The following is a 19,314-nucleotide window of genomic DNA, read 5'->3' on the forward strand; positions in this document are numbered from 1 at the left end:
AAGTTGGGTCTTTGCCATGATGCTCCAGTCTGATACGAACATCCCATCAGAGGTGCTTCGACTTCTTCTCTTCTTCTCTGTTGATATCCAAATAGAGACAGTGTGAAAAGTATGTTGTGGGGCTGAGGTGTGACTTTTCACACAGTGAGTAGGATATGAAACACTGACTCTCTACACCTTCCATCTCCGGTTGCTATTTGTGCTCGGCGATTACAGCTTTCTACTTTTAGACAGACTAATCACAAGCATGCACAGATACACATAAAGAAGCAGAAGCTCCACTTTGATCAGAGATCAGATGTAGCCACTCTGCTCCAGAGAAAAACCTTGTAGCAAGAAGACAAGATGGTTATTTTACAGCCAGATTCTCTCACAGACTGGAGACAAATTCTAATCATGCAAAATATAAAAAATATATTTGGTGCGAAAGTGCCAGTAATATAATTCAAATCCTTTCTTCAATCTCGGGACCAACAGAAATATTGTGAAGAAAAATCTCAGAGTTATGAAAATCTAAATTGTGTTATTTTCATTGCAATGTATAGATTAAATTATAATAAATTTAGTGTCCAGTATAAATATGGTTCAGGCATCATCTGGAGAGTATGAATATTGAACAGCTCTCAATTGGCTTCCCTGAATAAATAAAGGTTTGAAATGAAACTAATTTCATGGACATGTAACTATAATAAACAATCTGGCTCAAAATATGAAGCTCACGTCCTCTGCACCTTATATTATTATATTATATTATATTATAAATCAATGCCCTTGTTGACAGCAATCTGATCATGCCCTGTCACTCTCATTTTAACCACAAACTCTTGCATAACGATTATTATATCAGTAAATATCCCCCCCATCATGTACTCTATGTGCTTGTGATGTGTAGTGTGTGTAATGAAAGTGACGGATAGTTTGCCCGTCATGTTTGATTCTCATTTTATGAACACAAGGTTCATGTTGTTACCTCACTGACACTGCACCTGCCAAAAAATGACTTGGCTCAGTGAGAGACAGGAAACAAAAAGTGATGCCAAGTGTGCCAGCACAGGAGATTTAGCTCAGCTGAAACATTTATATCTTCTCTTGATTAATTTCCTCGCTGTGTTTCTGCTGTGTTTGAGTCTCTTTGGCCTCATTCAATTTCTCTCGATTGCATTGATAGGAAGAGACAAAGAGCTGTAACCGCTGCTTGGCCTTCACGTCATCATCATCGTCTACCCTTCTGTTTATCAGCATCTTCTGGCTGCAAAGTGATGCCTATTGTCCCCTCTCTCTTTCCTTCTCACATTTCTCTCTGTAGTATTTTGGTCTGGTGTTAGTGGAAGCTCTAACATGAGTTTTTCCAGGAAACAAAAAGAAGAAGAAATGTGAAAGAGGATGAAAAACGGTTGAAATATAACATGATTCATTAGGGACTGGAGACAGCACTTGGAGGTTTGTGTTTCATTAACATCAACATAGGCCGACTCTGTGTCATTCTCTGAACAAAGCACAGGAGAGGTGTAAAGACAAGTTCAAACGAATGTCACACGCTGGCTGCTGAGTGAAAACGCAGATGTAAGAGTTGGCTCACGAGTGAGCATAAATATGAACCACAGAAGAACGAAGGAGAGGAGGAGGAAAGAGACGTGGAGAAAGGAACGCAAAGGAGAAAATGTAAAAGGTTCATACACAGTAAAGGGAAAGGATGCAGCAAGTGGTCTGATGACTAACTTGAAGTGAAGACTACTTCAAATTCACAAAGAGAGGTAAATGTTTACATTTCCAGTAGCATGTCAGACATGGTTAACATTATCCATTCGTGCGTGTGTGTGTGTGTGTGTGTGTGCCACACAAAAGCCCTGGCTTATAGTGATCATCTGAAATAAATGTCACTTCCTTTTCAGCTCTAATATACACGGACCTGGTACAACAAACGTCAGTGTCACAGTGAGGCTGCGCTTTCCCCTCCTTTCCTGTGTTTTCCCTTTCTAGTTCCCTGTATCTAGTGTGTGTTTGTGCGTGTGTGTCTCCCCCTTGCACACCTGATCGTTCCTACTTTGGCTCCCCCATGTTTACCTGAACCTTGTCTGAACCTGAACCTAAACTCTGTGTCTGCCTCAGCTCCACCTCATCCATCTCTCCTATCTTCTCTTCTCACGCTGCTGCTGTGTCTACCTCACCCTGAATCATCATCTCTCCGCTCCAGCTCAACTCCTGACGTCTCTAACTTTTTTTTCCCATTACGTCTCTCGTGTTCTGTTTTTAAGTCTTATCTGCATTCAGCGTCAAACCGATGGGAGTATCTGTGTGTAGCTATGTATCGACTACTGCGATGACAAAGAGAGAGCATCACTTTATGTGTGTGTGTGTGTCTCTGTGCATTCATGTGTAATGACTTCTGCAACGGAGGTCTATTTTTACATGTGAATCTGTTCTGACGTCACAAGCTGCACACAATTGAAAACGTCTCCCAGTAACACACGCACACACGCACACACGCACACACGCACACACGCACACACACACACACACACACACACACACACACACACACACACACACACACACACACACACAGATAACCCTCGAAGTAATTTGTACAGCCGTCAGCCGCCCACAAAATCCAGAATGTGAGTGAGTGTGATGATCTTTGCCAGTTTAATCTTTGCTTTGGCAGCTTCATGTGAGACCAAAACGGATGACAATTAGTGCATGGGTGCTCTGCCTCATTAGGCTGCGATCGAGGCTGTAACTGTCAATGGGAGCTGTCTTCTCCCATACCGTAATCTCCGCTGCCTGTGGCACTGTGGGAGGCTCTCTAGGAAACCCACCGTGGATCTGATGCCAAGCCACGGGGAGGCACAGATCACCGTAATTTCCCTCCTCAGGTACAATCTATTTAACCAATCGATCATCAAACAGAATAATATCATCATCCATCAAGCTAATTCACAAACTCCAGCTTCTCAGTGGAGGGGAGTCGATGTTTTTCTACTACATCTTTACAAGCAGAACGTCTTCAATGATTAGGCAACTGACAATTATTGTCATTCTTGAGTAATTTTACAATCAAATGCATATTCTAAAGTGTGTTTTCAATTCATGTTTTTTTTGCCCACTATGGAATTAATTAATTAATTACTTGTTTTGCCCCATGAAAGATTCAGAAAACTGAATCACCATAACTTTCCTGGAGGCAGAGATGATGTCATCGAAGTGTCTGTTTCATCCAACCAGCAGTCCAAAGCTATAACCCCAAATAATTACATTCTTGATATATATATATAGTTATGAATTTAATATTAAATATTACTGATAGAGTGATAGAAAAATCAATAGACTTTTTTTTTCAGTCCTATCAGTGTACGGCCCATAACCCTAAACCCTGACCTGAGAAAACAACCACACTGATGATGATGATGATGATGAGTCTCTGAGCTGAATCCCAATCAGCTCCACATCTACTGCTGGTCATGTCGGTGACCTCTGACCTCAGTGACACCACGCAGGTCAGGGGGGCGGAGACATGTTTTTTGGTTTTGCAGCTTTAAAAGGGAGGTGAAGATGTGGAAGGAGGTGGAAGGAGGTGGGAGGAGGAAGGAGGGGAATGGAGGAGGAGGAGGGGGAGATTCAGGTGGTCCTCGTGGCAGACCGTCCTCAGAGACAGCATGGGGACAAAACCTGACCCAGTTAGTGAGGCTGGCGGCGCACAGCTGGCCCCCTGCGGCTGCTGTCAGCGCCGGCTGCACTGCAGTGGCTCCTCTCTTAGACATCATCTCCTCCTCTTACCTCTAATCTCTCACAAATACCTCCTCTTCACCTTATTCTGCTCTGTCATCATCAGCCCTGTCCTGTTCCTGTCGTCTCCCCCCTCTATAACCCCAACGCTCCTCTCGATTTCCACCTATATCGATCCTAGTTTCAGTCCAGAGCCTGAACCGCTGCCCCTCGAGTGTGATCTACAGAGAAACAGCTGTTGTCACCATGGGCACATGGCTGCTTTGTTAGCAGGAGACTGATCCATAAATTGCCCCCCTGATACCGCTGATGAAAGAGGAGGAGGAAATGCAAATGAGTTGGGAGTGGAAAACGTTTATCCACACACACAAACACACACACACAGCAACTGGAGAGACTATAGCTACTACATCATGAGTCCATTATTATCAGACACACCACAGATGATGACGATGATGATGACGACGATGATGAACTGTGTATCTGGTGAACATCCCATCCAGGACTGTAGCTACTCCAGAAGTCTCCAACGTGCTTTGTTCAATTTCATCCTCAAAAATCCTAATCATCAACAAAACACACACACACACACACACGAGCTCACACAGCGAGAAAGACAAAAACAGACAAAAACCAGACAGCTGGAAGTGAGTCACAGGAGCTCAGTGTGTTTTAGTTTCCTGTCTGATGTGAAAAGAGTGAAAATGGTGATTCAACAGATCAAATCTAATCCTGTGGCCGTGTCGGTGGAGGCCTCAGAGGGTTTTAACAAAACAACACACCCCTTATTATATAAAAACAATAACAACAACAACAAATGTGTAGCATATTGCTCGTCCCTGTCTTGGCTTGCTGTGCATGAATCTGGGTGTCATCCTGTCGGGTTGCCAGGCTGGGTGCAGGCGTGGAGAGATAAACATGCAGAGGCCCAGAGCTCCTACAATGGAGATCTATCTATTTATTTATGGCAACACTGATCACTGATAATGTGATTATACATCAGTGCGTTTATGTTTATTCACTGACACTCGGACAATAACAAATATTGCGTCATGATATCTGCTGATGCTCATTCAGTGAGGCTGCTGCATGGTGCTGCAGGGTGTGCACCTCGCTCAGCGATATTAAAAATAACCCACGTTCGTGTGTATATTTCTATGTCTATATATAAAAAACACCAGAGAGATAAATCGACATTTGAGATGTTGCTGTGGCTGCTCTCTCTCATCCACAGCATCACAGTGAACAAACGCCCTCCACAAAACCGTGAAACGATGAGATGGAGCGTAAATCAGCAAACATGAAAAAAGAGAAATGATTTCATACCGTGAAGAGAGAAGCGATGGTTTCTTCTCATATTGATGCGCATCCTGGTTAAACACTCGACGATGTCTGCAGTTAAGACTCGCCCTGACTCCCTGTGACACAGCCCAACGTAATAACCCCCCCACTGGAGCAGCTCCACCCGCGGCCGGAGGGGGGCGCTGCAGGCGAGGGGTCCGCAGGGAACCGGCTTCACCACAACACTGAAGCAATGTTGTAACCTCACCGGTCCAAACATCAGTGGTTGTAGTGGGGGGTTGTTTTCTCTCCGGGTAGGGATCCAGATGTGATGGAGACAGGACATCTGGATCATCCTGCTGCATGCATCCACCTCCAGGCGTGGCAACAACTGCATGTTTCATTCCGGAGGGCACTTCTGAGTACTTTGCAGAACAATAATGTAAAAAAAAAGAAAAGAAAAAAAAAAGATAATAAATAATAATAAAAGACACTTAATTACAATAAAATAAATAAAATCAGATATAAAAGGAATATAAAGTACTTAATGGTTTACAAATTGAAATAGCTAAGTGCAACCTCAGACCTTTGACATAGGCCTAGTATCCCAAACTATACACTGTTGCCCATAAAGTTGGAATATTTTACCTCTTCTCATGAAATGATTGTGACAATGTGGTTTATTCTTGATGACAAAGTGTATATCTCAGTATGTAATCATTGCACCTGGTCAAAGGTGATTGGGCTACTGATGTGTAGGGAAAAAAAACAGCAATGTGTCTGAAAACAAAATTATTCCAATTTTATGGACAGCAGCGTTCAATTACAAACTTAATTGTAAACACAGTTACAAAGTGCCTTACGCTTGAGAAGAAAAAACTTCTTTTTTTTTGTAAAATCAGGAAATGCCTTTTGATAAAATATGTTTTGAGGTTAGACTTAAAATGGACACCAACATAAACAGTGTATTCCCTAGAGTCTAGGGGGTTTGATCTAAGAATGTTGTTTTCACACTATTTTCTCCATATCAGACATTTTAACACACATTTAAAACATTTACATTAGGTGTAGCCTACATGCATGTAGATTATCCTAGTGTGTGTGTGGGTTGTACCATCTCTTATGTAAAAGAGATGATGTAGCCTTTCAAAAAATGCTCAAATAATTATTATTCCAACATTTTACAGGAAGCAATCTAATGCAATTTCACACCGGTTTATATTTTTGTTTCACTTTTTTTTTTACCCACTACCCTTTGCGGCCTGTTGCCTGATTCAGGGCCAATTTAGATGAATCAGTGAACCTGTATCGCACCTGAGACAGGTTGAAACTAGTGTCGCACAGTGAGCTGGTGTCACCGAAACCAAAGAGCGGCACCTCCACCTCCTCCAGCAGCAGAAAATATAAAACACCTCGTCTTCTTCCCCAGGTGACAACCAATCAGGGCGGCGCTCGGGACCGCGCCCAGGCCAGTATCGGAACTCATGGACGCGCCTCAGGTAAACCACCACCAGGTGTGTGTGTGTCAATGTGAATGTGAGTGTTTCCCTCAGTGTTAAGGAGACTCGCCGCGACCACACAACTTTAGAAGAAACACTGAGGACAAAAGTGTTGAATTATGACTTGATGATGGTGAAGTGAGAGCACGCGGGGAAACTAAAGGAGAAACTAAATTCTCTTCTTTTTATTTTATCTTTTTTTTTTTTTTAATCTTTTTTCATTTTTCTTCTGATCGTGGATGGATTGAATCTCACCGACGTGGATATTCACATTCAGTTTTGAGCTTCTGTGTGGGGACTGCTTGAAAAAATGGATTCAAACATTTCCACACTGAGAGGAGTTTTATTGCTCCTGCTGTCAGTTTCAAGTCTCCTTCATGGCTGCAGAGGAGAAGTCCCTCCCAAACCCACCGGCGGGGTCACCATCTTGCCCCCGGTTAAGCCCGATGGAGGCCCCCAGGCCTACCCGGACGCTGCCAAGGCTAATTTACCAGTGTTTACAATGGATTATGCAAGAATACAGATCCCATTCGAGATCACTCTGTGGGTGCTGCTGGCTTCATTCGCAAAGATTGGTGAGTAACAGGAATGCAACTGGACTTGGTTATTTGTCTAGGAAATAACCAAGTCCAGTTGCATTCAATTCAAATTTCCTTGAGATAACTAGAACCTGGACAAATGAGAATATTCACAGGCTTATAACAGGGACATGTGTTTATGTGGGTCTGTTTGTTGTCTGTTGTTCACCTGAGGTCACATCTCTCCTTCAGGTTTCCATGTGTACCACAAGATCACGGTCTGGGTGCCGGAGACGTGTCTCCTGATCAGCATCGGTCTGATCGTGGGCGGCATCATGCACTCGGTCCACGAGGAGCCGCCCGCCGTGCTCACCAGCAACGTCTTCTTCCTCTACATGCTGCCCCTCATCGTCCTGGACTCGGGCTACTTCATGCCCACCAGGCCTTTCTTTGAGAACATCGGCACGGTCCGTCACACATCAACCCCTGTCTCTTACCACAGATCCATCTTCTTCCTCCTCTCATCTATCTATCTATCTATCTATCTATCTATCTATCTATCTATCTATCTATCTATCTATCTATCTATCTATCTATCTATCTATCTATCTATCTATCTATCTATCCTCTTTCATCTTGTTTCCCTCCCTGTGTGTGTGTGTGTGCAGGTGATGTGGTTCGCGGTGGTGGGGACTCTGTGGAACAGCATCGGCATCGGCATGTCTCTGTTCGCCATCTGCCAGATCGAGGCCTTCGGTGTCCAGGACATCAACCTGCAGGAGAACCTGCTGTTCGCCACCATCATCTCGGCCGTGGACCCCGTGGCCGTGCTGAGCGTGTTCGAGGACGTGAACGTGAACGAGCAGCTCTACATCGTGGTGTTCGGGGAATGTCTCTTCAATGATGCCGTCACTGTGGTGAGTGGGCGCCGACAGGACGAAGCTGAGGGAGATGTTTGAATTATTATTATTATTTTTAAGGTTAGACTTATCTGAGGCCTGCTGCGACACAGTGACCTGACGTGGAAACCTCTGGGCTGCTGCTTGTTATGAAAACACACAGTGCAAAGGACAAGGTACCATTATTGTTCAGGGTCGTGGGGCGTACGTCAGTGACTACAGAAAGAAAACAAAACACAGATCAAAATCACTCCCTAACTCAACACACTGAACATCTAGTAAAGTTATTTTATCCAGGTCAAAGGTTATACATCCCAGTCAAACAGATACAGACGCCATTGCAGCCTTAACTGCGGTTTAAAACCCCGTCTGGGGCGTTTCATTTCAACATGAAACAGCAGATTCACCATTGTGTCGTCTGAGGCTTCTCCATTCTTTCACTCTAAAAGACTCGGCTCAGGTTTCATAAGATACTGTACAAGTTGTTCACTCAAATCTGGGTTAGGAAGCACGTATGAGAAGAGAACATGGTGCGTGGGAGGAAAAAAGTCTGTGCGTGGACGTAGGAGTCAAACAGATGAATTATTCAGATTTGCAAGTGAGGAAATGTTGACGGAGATGTATAACGGATGTCTCCACAGCCAGGCCGGGCCGTGTAGCCTCAGGAGTCCGTTTCCACAGATGCCGCCAAACCTGTTTCTGAGTTGTTTCATTTGCTTACATGGGAGGAGTTAACGCACACATACACACACTGATACACACACTCATTGTTGTCTGAAATTTGACTGAAGTGAGCTAATGCTCAAATTTCCTCCCCTCACCCTCTTTTTTTTTGTATTATTGTGCTAAAAACGAGCCAGGAACCCGCTGTGGGCTCTGGTGACCCTGTTGTTTAGTACACAGCAGCAGAGCCATGCAGAAGGAGACAAACATTTACACAGGAGCCTGGAAAATGTCCAGACGAGGCCTGTGCAGAGGTGTGTGTGTCTCAGTATGATCACATGTTGAAACCATATTTCACACACAGATCGGTTTAATGTAAGTGGTAAAAACAGGACCTATCACTTTCCTGTTTGCCTTATCTTGATCCTTCAGGCATTATTAAAGACTTATCTGCCCATGTGTGTGACTGGCTTGTCCCAGAGCAGAAAAGTCTCCTTTAAATCTGACTTTTTCAAGGTAATGAAAAAGGCAACACTGTTTCTAGTGTTGCCAGGATAGTGGCAATTAACATGTAAACATGATTTTGAATTCAAACCAAATGCTGCAATAAAACTGGTGTTATTCTACAGTTCTGCTACATTCAGCAAATCCTACAATCAGACCAAACTAAACATTTAGTTTTACATGTGAATCTTTAAAAACAACTTATAATATGAGTTTTCTCATAATACTTTTAAAAACAGGTAAAACACTCATTAAACAGCTGGGTTCTGTATTTTTTTAGCCACACATAACTCAAACAGGAGTAAATAATGGATTTGCTGTATATAAACAAGATTTGGTGCTATAGTGAGTTATTTACAGCAGCCAGTTGATGCACATGGAAGTGACACTGGACAAACTGACAGTGTCTGTGTTCATGTTAATGAAGGAACGTGTCACGACAAATGAGCTCAGTGACACTAATATAGTCACCAGACTTGTTTTAAAATTAACGCTATGTATTGTGTCCTTCTGTGTTTTAGCCTTTCATTTCATTTCCAGAAACTCTAGATTTGTTTGAATTCACTCTAAAATGTAATGAAACACCACAAATGTAGCTAATTTAGACTAAAGGGCAGCTTCGTTGTAAATGAACAACAGTAGCCCAATGGTCCTTTTCCATGAGTCATTAACCGTGCTTGGTGAAATGTTATTATCAAACTGCAAACAGTGCAGAGTAAATATTTCAATAAATCACTCTTATCTGAAACGGTGTCGTTAGAGGCCACAGCCCCTGACACCGCCCGTGACCTCTGACTGGGATGTTTGGGCTGCTCAGAGCTTCACATAAAAGTGTTTGCACAAATGTCTCCGAATGTGTGTGTGAACACTAGTGTGTGTGTGTGTGTGTGTGTGTGTGTTTTCAGGTGTTGTACAGCATGTTCAGCTTTGTGGCCGACATGCCGGAGGTGGAGCCGGTGGATGTTTTCCTCGGGATGGCGAGGTTCTTCGTGGTCGGGCTCGGAGGAATGGGCTTTGGCGTTCTGTTCGGCTTCGTGGCGGCTTTCACCACCAGATTCACCTCCAAGGTCCGAGAGATCGAGCCGCTCTTCATCTTCATGTACAGCTACCTGGCCTATCTGGTGGCCGAGCTCTTCGCCATCTCATCCATCATGGCGTGAGTGCATTTAAATAATGTTAACAGGTCCAAATATTCTCACAGCTGCAAAAATATAGAAAATATAATGTTTCTGTTTCTGTTTCGCTGCAGCATCGTCACCTGCGCCGTCACCATGAAATACTACGTGGAGGAAAACGTCTCCCAGCGTTCCTGCACAACCATCCGCCACGTGATCAAGATGCTCGGCTCCATCTCTGAGACGCTCATCTTCTTCTTCCTCGGGGTCGTCACGATAACGACGGAGCACGAGTGGAACTGGGGCTACATCCTGTTCACGCTGCTGTTTGCCTTCGTGTGGCGCGGCCTGGGTAAGCACCGGGTCATGGTGGAGGTCGGGGCTTGTTTGACTGCAACTGTCGACTGTGTAGCACCAGGAAACAGAGGGACAGAGAGAAAAAGGTGTTGGGGGGGCAGTGAAACAGAGTGGGTCTTCCTGCTTCATTTGTTTTGTACACACACACACACACACACACACACACACACATGAGTGGTGTAACTTGCAAAGCATGTTGCTTTTGTTCACCTCCCAGTGTTTAAATGCTCAGCCTTGCAGACATCACTGGAGGGAATGGCTACTAACGCACACACCTGTTGGTGGGTGTGGTCAGCTCAGCAGGGAAAACTTTGAATTAACTTTTCAGCCCGGGGCTAAGTTACTCTATAGGGCTCCATGAAGTGTTTTTTTTTTTTTTACTGCTTCGGGCAGCAGAAAAAGCTGTGAACACAACACTGAGATATTATCTCTGTCTGTTGTTGTTAATGGGGAAAGTAGCTGACAAGTCTCCTCAGGTTAAATACTGTTGTGTTCAGTCTCCAGGCTCTGTTGAAATAATGAAAGTAAAATTTAGGAGCTGAAAGGAGCTGCAAAGTTTGTCAGAGCTGAGATTCTGTGTCACATTACACACAATGACTTTATCCACTGTCAATATAAAATATAAACTGCCGCAGCTTTAACCCTGCAGGGTCTTAGATCACCCGACGGATCAGACCAAGGTCACCTGCAGCGCTGCTGTCAACTTCACTGGAAAGTGCAGATTTGAAACTCTCCCAGTTTTTGTTTGACATTGATGGACCAAGTAAAACCAGAGATAGTGTTAATTTCATATTACAAAAATACTTACTGTATAACATAAAAGTGGGATGAGATGGGCAGGCGTTGGATATTTTTTCTCTCTATATTCGTCATTTTTTTTGTAATTTCACCAAACAGAAAAAAGTGGTTGAATCAGCTGATACTACTCTATGTGACTTTTGTGTATTTTTGGGCCCAATATGTTAATAAAATAGGTTAAAGGGGAAAATAATTGTCATATCATATAGGTGAAGTTGTGCTGAAAAGAAAAGATAACAAACATGGCTATGGTGAATATTTTTCTATGTGGTTTATAAAGATAAAATCAAAACTATTCAAAACAGCCAAAACGGGCTCAGACCTCTAAATGTGAAACTTTCTAACAATATATAATTTGAACAAAAGCATCTTGTTGTTTTTTTTCTGTTTCTTCCGCTCAGGCATCCTGGTGCTGACTCAGATCATTAACCCTTTCCGCACCATCCCTTTCAACCTGAAAGATCAGTTTGGTCTGGCTTACGGCGGCCTGCGAGGCGCAATCTCATTTGCCTTGGCCTTCACTCTGCCTGACACCATTGCCCGCAGGCAGCTCTTCATTACAGCCACCATCGCCATTATCCTCTTCACCGTGTTTCTTCAGGTAAGAGAGCATCTCTGTGTTTGCACTCAGAACATCTTGCACTGGGAATAAGTTTTTCTACCTTTAGTGTGACGTCTCCATATACGAGGCCATTTTCTGAGTCTCAGTGAAACAGACTCGTGGCCTCAGTCATGATTTTCTTTTAAGCTTTGAACACATCACATGATTTAAGTCCAGATCCGACCTGATTTCATTATCTAGTTCAATGTGAGGGTTTTAGATTTAATGTTCTTGCATTCCCGAGTCTGAGTCAGATCTTTGGTCGCAAAACCAGTCAAGTTTACAGCAGGACAGCCTTTTGCTGCAAAAATTAAACTCTGACTTCTGTTTAGTTAAGTTAAATTTATTTGTTTAGCACAGAAAATGTGTAAAACGCTGCACAAGGAGGGAACGAAGTCCTGACGAACTTGTACAAAGTTCCACCCCTGTCTATGATACAAAACAAAAGACAAGCAGACAACAACACATGAGCTAAACAAAAGAAAAATACAAGAAATCAATAGCAGTAGGAGTTACAGTAGGGTACTTGAAGCAACTAACAGCAAAAAATAGGTGACAAAAGCAGAACAATGACAAAGAAAATATAGTTAGAGAGCAGACTTCTGACTCTTATAATTTATAACTGTCCGCTTTACTGTGACTGGTATTTATTAGGTGTGATTGGTATTTATTATGTAATATGTTCCCCCATGCTTTAAGTGGAACAGTCACAAAAGGAGGTCACAATAATTTCAGGTCAACTCAACTTTATTCATAGAGCACAGCCACAGCTGAAACAAAGTCCTGTACATAAATAAAAATAGGACATAAGACATAAAACAATGAAAAACAATAAAACAATAACTATGTTAAAACAGTAAAAACAGTAAAAACAATCAAACACTGCTGGGTTGAAAGCCAACAAATGAAGAAGGTCAGGTTAGTGTCTAATATTCATGTACCACTAATATTTTTCTGGGTTGTGTTGCTGTGTTTCTTCCTCTCCACAGGGCATCAGTATCCGGCCTCTGATTGAGTTCATCAATGTCCGCAGAACCAACCGCAATCTTGACACCATCAATGTAGAGGTCCACTGCAGGGTACGACGCAGCTTGTGGTGATTGTGCATGTAATAAAAAAAATGCAAATAAGAACAGAAACAGAGTTTAAAACAAATGAGATATATTAGAAATACGATATAGAATAAAATGGAGTGGGAGGCCATAACTTTTACCTGTCTTGAAATGTTTATCATTTAGCTTCTGTACAAGCAGATGTAGTTGAATTATACTGAAAGCTGAACTTAAGTCTGTAAGTAAAACATCATTATAACAACTGTTTCTTTTTTCTCTCAGCTCATGGAGCACACTATAGCAGGTATAGAGGACCTCTGCGGACAGTGGAGCCACTTCTACTGGAAGGACAAGTAAGAACTTTGTCTTCTCTCTTTGCTCATACTGCTCAACAAAAAGTGTACACATTACTCTCCTCATCTTAAACCAGTCGCTGCTCAACTGCTTCACGCTAATAAAACTCAGGAGAAAGAATCTGCAGTGAAGCTCGAGAGGCGAGATGACAGTTTTAGTTTTAGTTTACCTGCCTTTAGTTTCCCCCTTTTGTGGTTTTTGTTTAGCAGCGCTATTGTTCTCGTGGGGACAGTGTGGGAATGTCGACGGCTAATCACTCGTTGGTGTCCTTTTTCTTCCTAAAAAAAACGGCCTCATTTCCTCCTCTGACTCTTTTACATGTCCATCAGTTTTGAAGTAACATTATGTGGCCAGTTAACTACATGGTAACGATTTTTAATTAACTTAGTTGTTGTGAATCTTGTTTCTGTGGATATTATAAAGACGACAACAGATGTACAGATGGAGCTACATTAGAAGCAGTAATAGATTGTAGTATTGTACCTTCACACTAACTTAAACCTCTTAAATATCACAATATTACACTTTTATTTATCTTTTAAACACACAATATGTCCATCTACTAAATATTCCTGAAAACATTATTACACACCTTATAAATTGTATATTTTAGAACATATAGGCGTTTTTTATGGGACAGTTTCCTGTCATTATTTCACTGCTTTCTTTCTTTTCCTTGTACTCCTCCTGGTTTTGTTGACACTCTCCGAATCAGGTGAGACTGGTTCCTCAGGCCTCAGGGTCTAGGTTTTCAGTTTGAGTGAAGTCAAAACGTGCTGTAAACATTGACTGTAACACACAGTATTAGGATGTATATAAGTTATATAGAGTGAAACATATCAACATAGACTATCTGCTTAACTTAGAGTGGTCAAGTCTGCAGCAGTTACAGCTGTTGTCAGATGTGGGTCAGAGATTTCAGCCAATCATCAACTGCAAAATAACTTGATCCCAGAATAAGAATTAGTTGTCATACATACATAACAAGTATACACTCTACTATTATGCACAAAATGAAGGCCAGGTGTAATATATAGCGACAAAAGTAGTCTTATGGAAGTTGAGAGAAAAAAAAAAATATGGAAATTTAACTATGCAACCAAGTATTGACTACATGACGACTAAATGAAGTCTTCTCCACCGGGTCATCACACCAAAGTCTGTTCTGCACAAACCTAATCCATGCACTCTTTTGTTTATCTCAATTTCAGGTTTATGAAATTCAACAATCGAATCCTGCGCAGGATCCTGATCCGAGACAGCCGGGCCGAGTCCAGTATTGTGGCGTTGTACAAGAAGCTGGAGTTACAGAACGCCATCGAGATCCTGGACCAGGTGTCAGGAGACATCAGCGCTGCGCCGTCCATCGTCTCCGTCTAGTACGAAACCCTACACACGGTCTCTGTGCTGCTCTGTTGCTGTCAGGAACAGACATTTTCATCATCATATCTGTTTCTATCTGATTTTTAGTGAAGAAAAGAAGAGCGCTGCCAAACCTAAGAGGAAGTTCCTGGCTGCCGACCTGAGGAACATGCACGACATCCTGTCCAAGAACATGTACAAGATCAGGCAGCGGGTGAGAAACCATTCTGCCTTTTGTTCCTTTTGATTCATTCTCACGCAGCATAAACTATAACAATTAAACATACACTTTGTTGCATCAGCATTAATAGTAATATTATTTATAGATATGTATTAGTCATGGGTCATCAATTTAACTTATCACAGTTTAGTAAAACTAGGTTTAAAATGAGGTAAACCAGGTTTAAAATTAAATTAAACCAAGTTATGTTGAACTACTCAAATTAGACTCGGTTTCATTCAAACAATTTCAAAATTATTCTTCATCATAAAATCAAGTGGGTCAACTCTGATTCTTTTAGGATCAAGCCATCTCAAAAACACATAAATAAATAAATGTTTAAGCTCCTCAACTGGTGTATTTAAAGTTAACCCAAGATCACAGATTAAATTTGACAGATGCAACAGATTTAAATTTTATTTAGAGAGGTTTAAATTGAATCTTTCTTAATTTTACCAGTTTGCTAAAACAGAACTTAAACTAAAACCATGACTTAGTTTGGTTTAAAAGTTAAACCTTGTTGGTGCCATCCAGTCTTATTCTGAAGACTCCTTCCACCACTGATCACTGCACCGTAAACAACACCACACAAAACCTACAGCCTGTTTGTTCTCATGTGATCTGTAACTCTCAGCTGCTGACAGTACAGTACAGTACATACAGCAAAGTGAAATTTGAACTCCTGCCTTGATGAACCAACGAGCCACTTGAAGCCACATGCAGCTCTTTGTCCAACTCAGCTTCTCTTTGTTTGTATTTGGACAGAAACCGTCGTGTTCCTGTTTATCAGTAAAGCACACGTGTAGTTTTCATGCTTGGTCTACAGAAAACAAACATATGTTGGCGACTATGTCCTCACTCCAGTGTGATTCCCACAAGCACTGAAACTTGGTGCTGTTTTGCATACCCGCTCCCTGTGGCCGGCAGTACTTTTCCATTAGTGACATGACATCACCCCTCAGAAAGGCTCTTTGATGTTCAGGCAAATAGACAGCATGTGCTTCTGTTCTTGGGTAGACGAACTGTCTGATAAGTGTAATGGCCCCTCTTTTCAAGTCGGTCGCCCCACCGCTCTTCACTTATTCACAGCCTTGTCTCTCCCAGAAACTCACGTCACTCCTGTCTGTGATGTTATCTTGGTCTGGACAAGCTGAACATGCAAAACTGTGATGGTAACCAACCTGAATATCACATTGTTTCCTTCTGACCACTTTAAAACCCCTCTGAGATAGACGGGAGTGTTTTGTTGGCATGATGAGACCTCTCTCTACTAACAATGGCCACCTAAGAGTGTTTGAAAGGCAGCTATATTTGCTTTGGGTCTTAACAACTGCAGGACAGAAAGAGCTATGTTGACAGCGATGGGTGCACCGCGCTGAAAAAGGTTAGAGTCGCAGTTCATAAAGGCCAAACAGAGACATTTACTCGGGTGTGGTCAGTATTGGTTGAGTAATCTGAGTCAGTAAAGAAAGCATCTCGACTGTGAGTGTGTGTGTGTGTGTGTGTGGATGTTATTGAATTAACAGTTGAATCTGTTGAGATGAAAAATGCTCCAATCTTTGAGTTTAGGGCTGAACAATTAAATTAACTATAATCTATATAGCAATATTCAAATAGCAAGAGCTGCCATTTTTTCAATAAATGTAAAACATGACACAACAGACCATAAAATTAAACTTTGTGGAGAGTTAGACATAATTCAAGCTGGGAAATATTTTCTATAGGCATAAAGAAACTTGCTTATTTCCAACATAAAACATAATAGTAGGGAGGTTAAAAATAGGCCTTTGACTTCAAGTCATGATGCAAATGTCCCCTTTGGCATGGAAGTACCTTAGGGCCATACAAATAAATCTATCCTAAGACACAAGTGAGATCACACTTTGTATCCGAAATAAACATTTCATTGTTTTAAAAAAAATAGCCGCCGACCATACTTGAGAGGCCCATATCTTTGCTTCTGTTGTAGCTATAATAACTAATTTGGTGTCAAAGTGTACATTTTTGGGGTCAAGGAATCCAATAAAATAGGTTTCAAGACTAAAAGAAACAATGATGTTCTCCTTACCATGACAGTTGCAGCTAAGATAAAAATGCATGCCAAAAACACATTGCATTTAGAATGTCCATACAGTATAAACTCATGCAGATCCCCTAATGGCTTCGGCTCCTGGATGTTATCTACCGCTTCTCAGACAACATGGAGCTGCTTGTGTGACAGGATATTGGGTTTTATTAATGTAGAAACAGTAATAAAACTATACTGATACTGATTTAGTGAACATCAGGCGGAGTTCAACAAATATAGCCTACAAGTAGTCAAATAATAAGATGTAATTCATATCACAGTGGTGGCAAAGACCAATTAGTAACCAAATATAATCACAAGTCCCAGTTTCAACTGAAATCATGACTCTTTTTTTGTGCAATCTGTTCACGATGTTGTGTGTATGTAATGTCCTTTCTTCTGCCTTTGTGTTTTCTGTATTTAGACGGTGGCATTCAAAGGGAAGCACGCCTTGCCCAACGACAGCCACGCCAGAGAGATACTGCTCAGGCGCCACCCCAGCATCCGCCGCAGCCTCCGACCTGGAAGCTTTCAGACATCGGTAAGTCGGCTAACTGTAGCTGATATTGACCTAAGGGTCTTGCTACATGACGTCTATCATCTAAGAGATATGGTAAAGCAGGTTAATCAGCTCTTGACTACACTAGGATGAAAGTATTTTAGGTCCTCCGTCTACTCATTTTCCTTTCTCACCATTTTTCCTCTCCACTTTCTTGTTATTTTCAGGAAATGCCCAAATCTCATAAGTACTTCTCTCTTCCGGCTGGGAAGAGTCTGGATTCCAACTTCTTTCCCCCAAAGAGGCTGAGCTATGAAGGTAAGTTTCCCTCAGTATCCATGGTGATTTGTCTTTAAGTAAATTCAAGGTTGGAACGACCTTGTTCCACATTGTACGACAGGGAAGTAAAGTCAAAGTTCACTTGTTAGCTTGTCTACAGCTTTAACCCCACAACCTTTTTCAGTGAGAAAAACAGGTATTTATTCACATCGCCATCAGGTCAACAAAACTTTGGTTTAGAGCTAAATATCTGCAGAGCTTCTCATATTCCTACAGCTGTACTTTTTTAATTAGTGCTGATTAGCAAATATTAGCAACACATCATGCTAAACTATGATGAACAGAGTGAATTCACAGAGCACCGACGTCCACTTAGGCCAGTATCAAACCACATGCACCAGACTTCAAACATATGATCATCATGATAGTAAATCATACTATCATCATAGTAAATGACCCGTAACTTCCTCCAAAACTACTCAGTACTTTTCATGCAATTTTGCTAAAAAGTCATGAGTGAATTTCAGTAGAAGGATCGGCTTCCTGGTGACACTGCTACAGCAACGCATGTCACTGGTTGAAAATGCTAAAAGGAAATAACAATCAGAACTAATTAATGACTCACAAACTCTTTTTATTAATGCAAAAATGTCAGATTGAAACTTTGGTTGTTATGTTTTTGTTTGTTTTGTTTACTTTATTGTAGGACTGTTACTCAGTGACTGACAGGTTATTTCAGAATAATTATGTATTGAGTGAGTGGCAGGCAATATTAGATGTATCTTCTCCCTGCTCCTTTCTAACTAGGGAATAATAAGAAAGTGTGTTTTGGTATCTTTTATTGGGAAAAGTCGTGAAATTACCTTGGCTGGAACAAATAAAAAAAAATGAAAAGAAATGAAACGAAACTTCCTTGAGGCGTAACATCAGCCTTGTCACAGTGAGCACCTATGTAAAATATAATGTGGTATTTGATTTTCTTTCCCAGATGGTCAGGAAACCATGTCAGAGGTGGCGTACCCCACCAGTCGCTCTCGGTTTGGCCATCCAGCGCGCTCCTCCTCCAGAGCCATGATGCCTCTACGAAGGCTGGACACCCTGAGAGAAGCCCCCTCCGTGGACGCTCTGGATGAAGGCAGCGGTGGGAGCGGTGGGAGGGGCCGCGGCATGTCCAGAACTAACTCCTCGTATAGCGATTCCCGCGTGCCTGCCGCTCGCCGTCACTTCAGCTCCAATGACAGCGGCTCAGCGGATAACTTCAGAAACGTGCATCATGAAACAGAAGAGGATGGCCAGCAGCAGCAGCAGCAGCAGCCGCCTTTGTCTCCGCCTCCAGCCTGGGCTGCAGAGCCACGGGACAACACGACACGAAACCCTCTGCTCAAGCGGCCACAGTGGAACCCCAAGAAGATATAAGAGGAGATCGTGGGCTTTGAGCAGCAGCAGCAGCAGCCGGCCTGCCACAGACTGAGACTCAGGCTCCACAGCAGCTCCAGGGGCCTCGACATGTAACTGTGCA

General features: G+C 42.3%; 1 protein-coding gene across 1 annotated transcript; it reads left to right on the plus strand.

The window, feature by feature from the left end:
* Window positions 1-6,816: 6,816 nt before the first annotated feature.
* On the plus strand, window positions 6,817-19,211 carry slc9a2 (solute carrier family 9 member 2; the record flags this gene model as incomplete). The annotated part of the gene is made up of 13 exons (XM_083996652.1): window positions 6,817-7,081; window positions 7,277-7,491; window positions 7,693-7,941; window positions 9,996-10,246; window positions 10,340-10,557; window positions 11,762-11,961; window positions 12,951-13,040; window positions 13,296-13,366; window positions 14,579-14,746; window positions 14,838-14,943; window positions 17,442-17,558; window positions 17,744-17,834; window positions 18,784-19,211. The coding sequence occupies 13 exons, from the start codon at window positions 6,817-6,819 to the stop codon at window positions 19,209-19,211; spliced, it is 2,469 nt and encodes an 822-aa protein (XP_083852778.1).
* Window positions 19,212-19,314: the final 103 nt, after the last annotated feature.

The sequence above is a fragment of the Trachurus trachurus genome, assembly GCF_905171665.1.
Source record: "Trachurus trachurus genome assembly, chromosome: 21".
NCBI classification, from domain to species: Eukaryota; Metazoa; Chordata; class Actinopteri; order Carangiformes; family Carangidae; genus Trachurus; species Trachurus trachurus.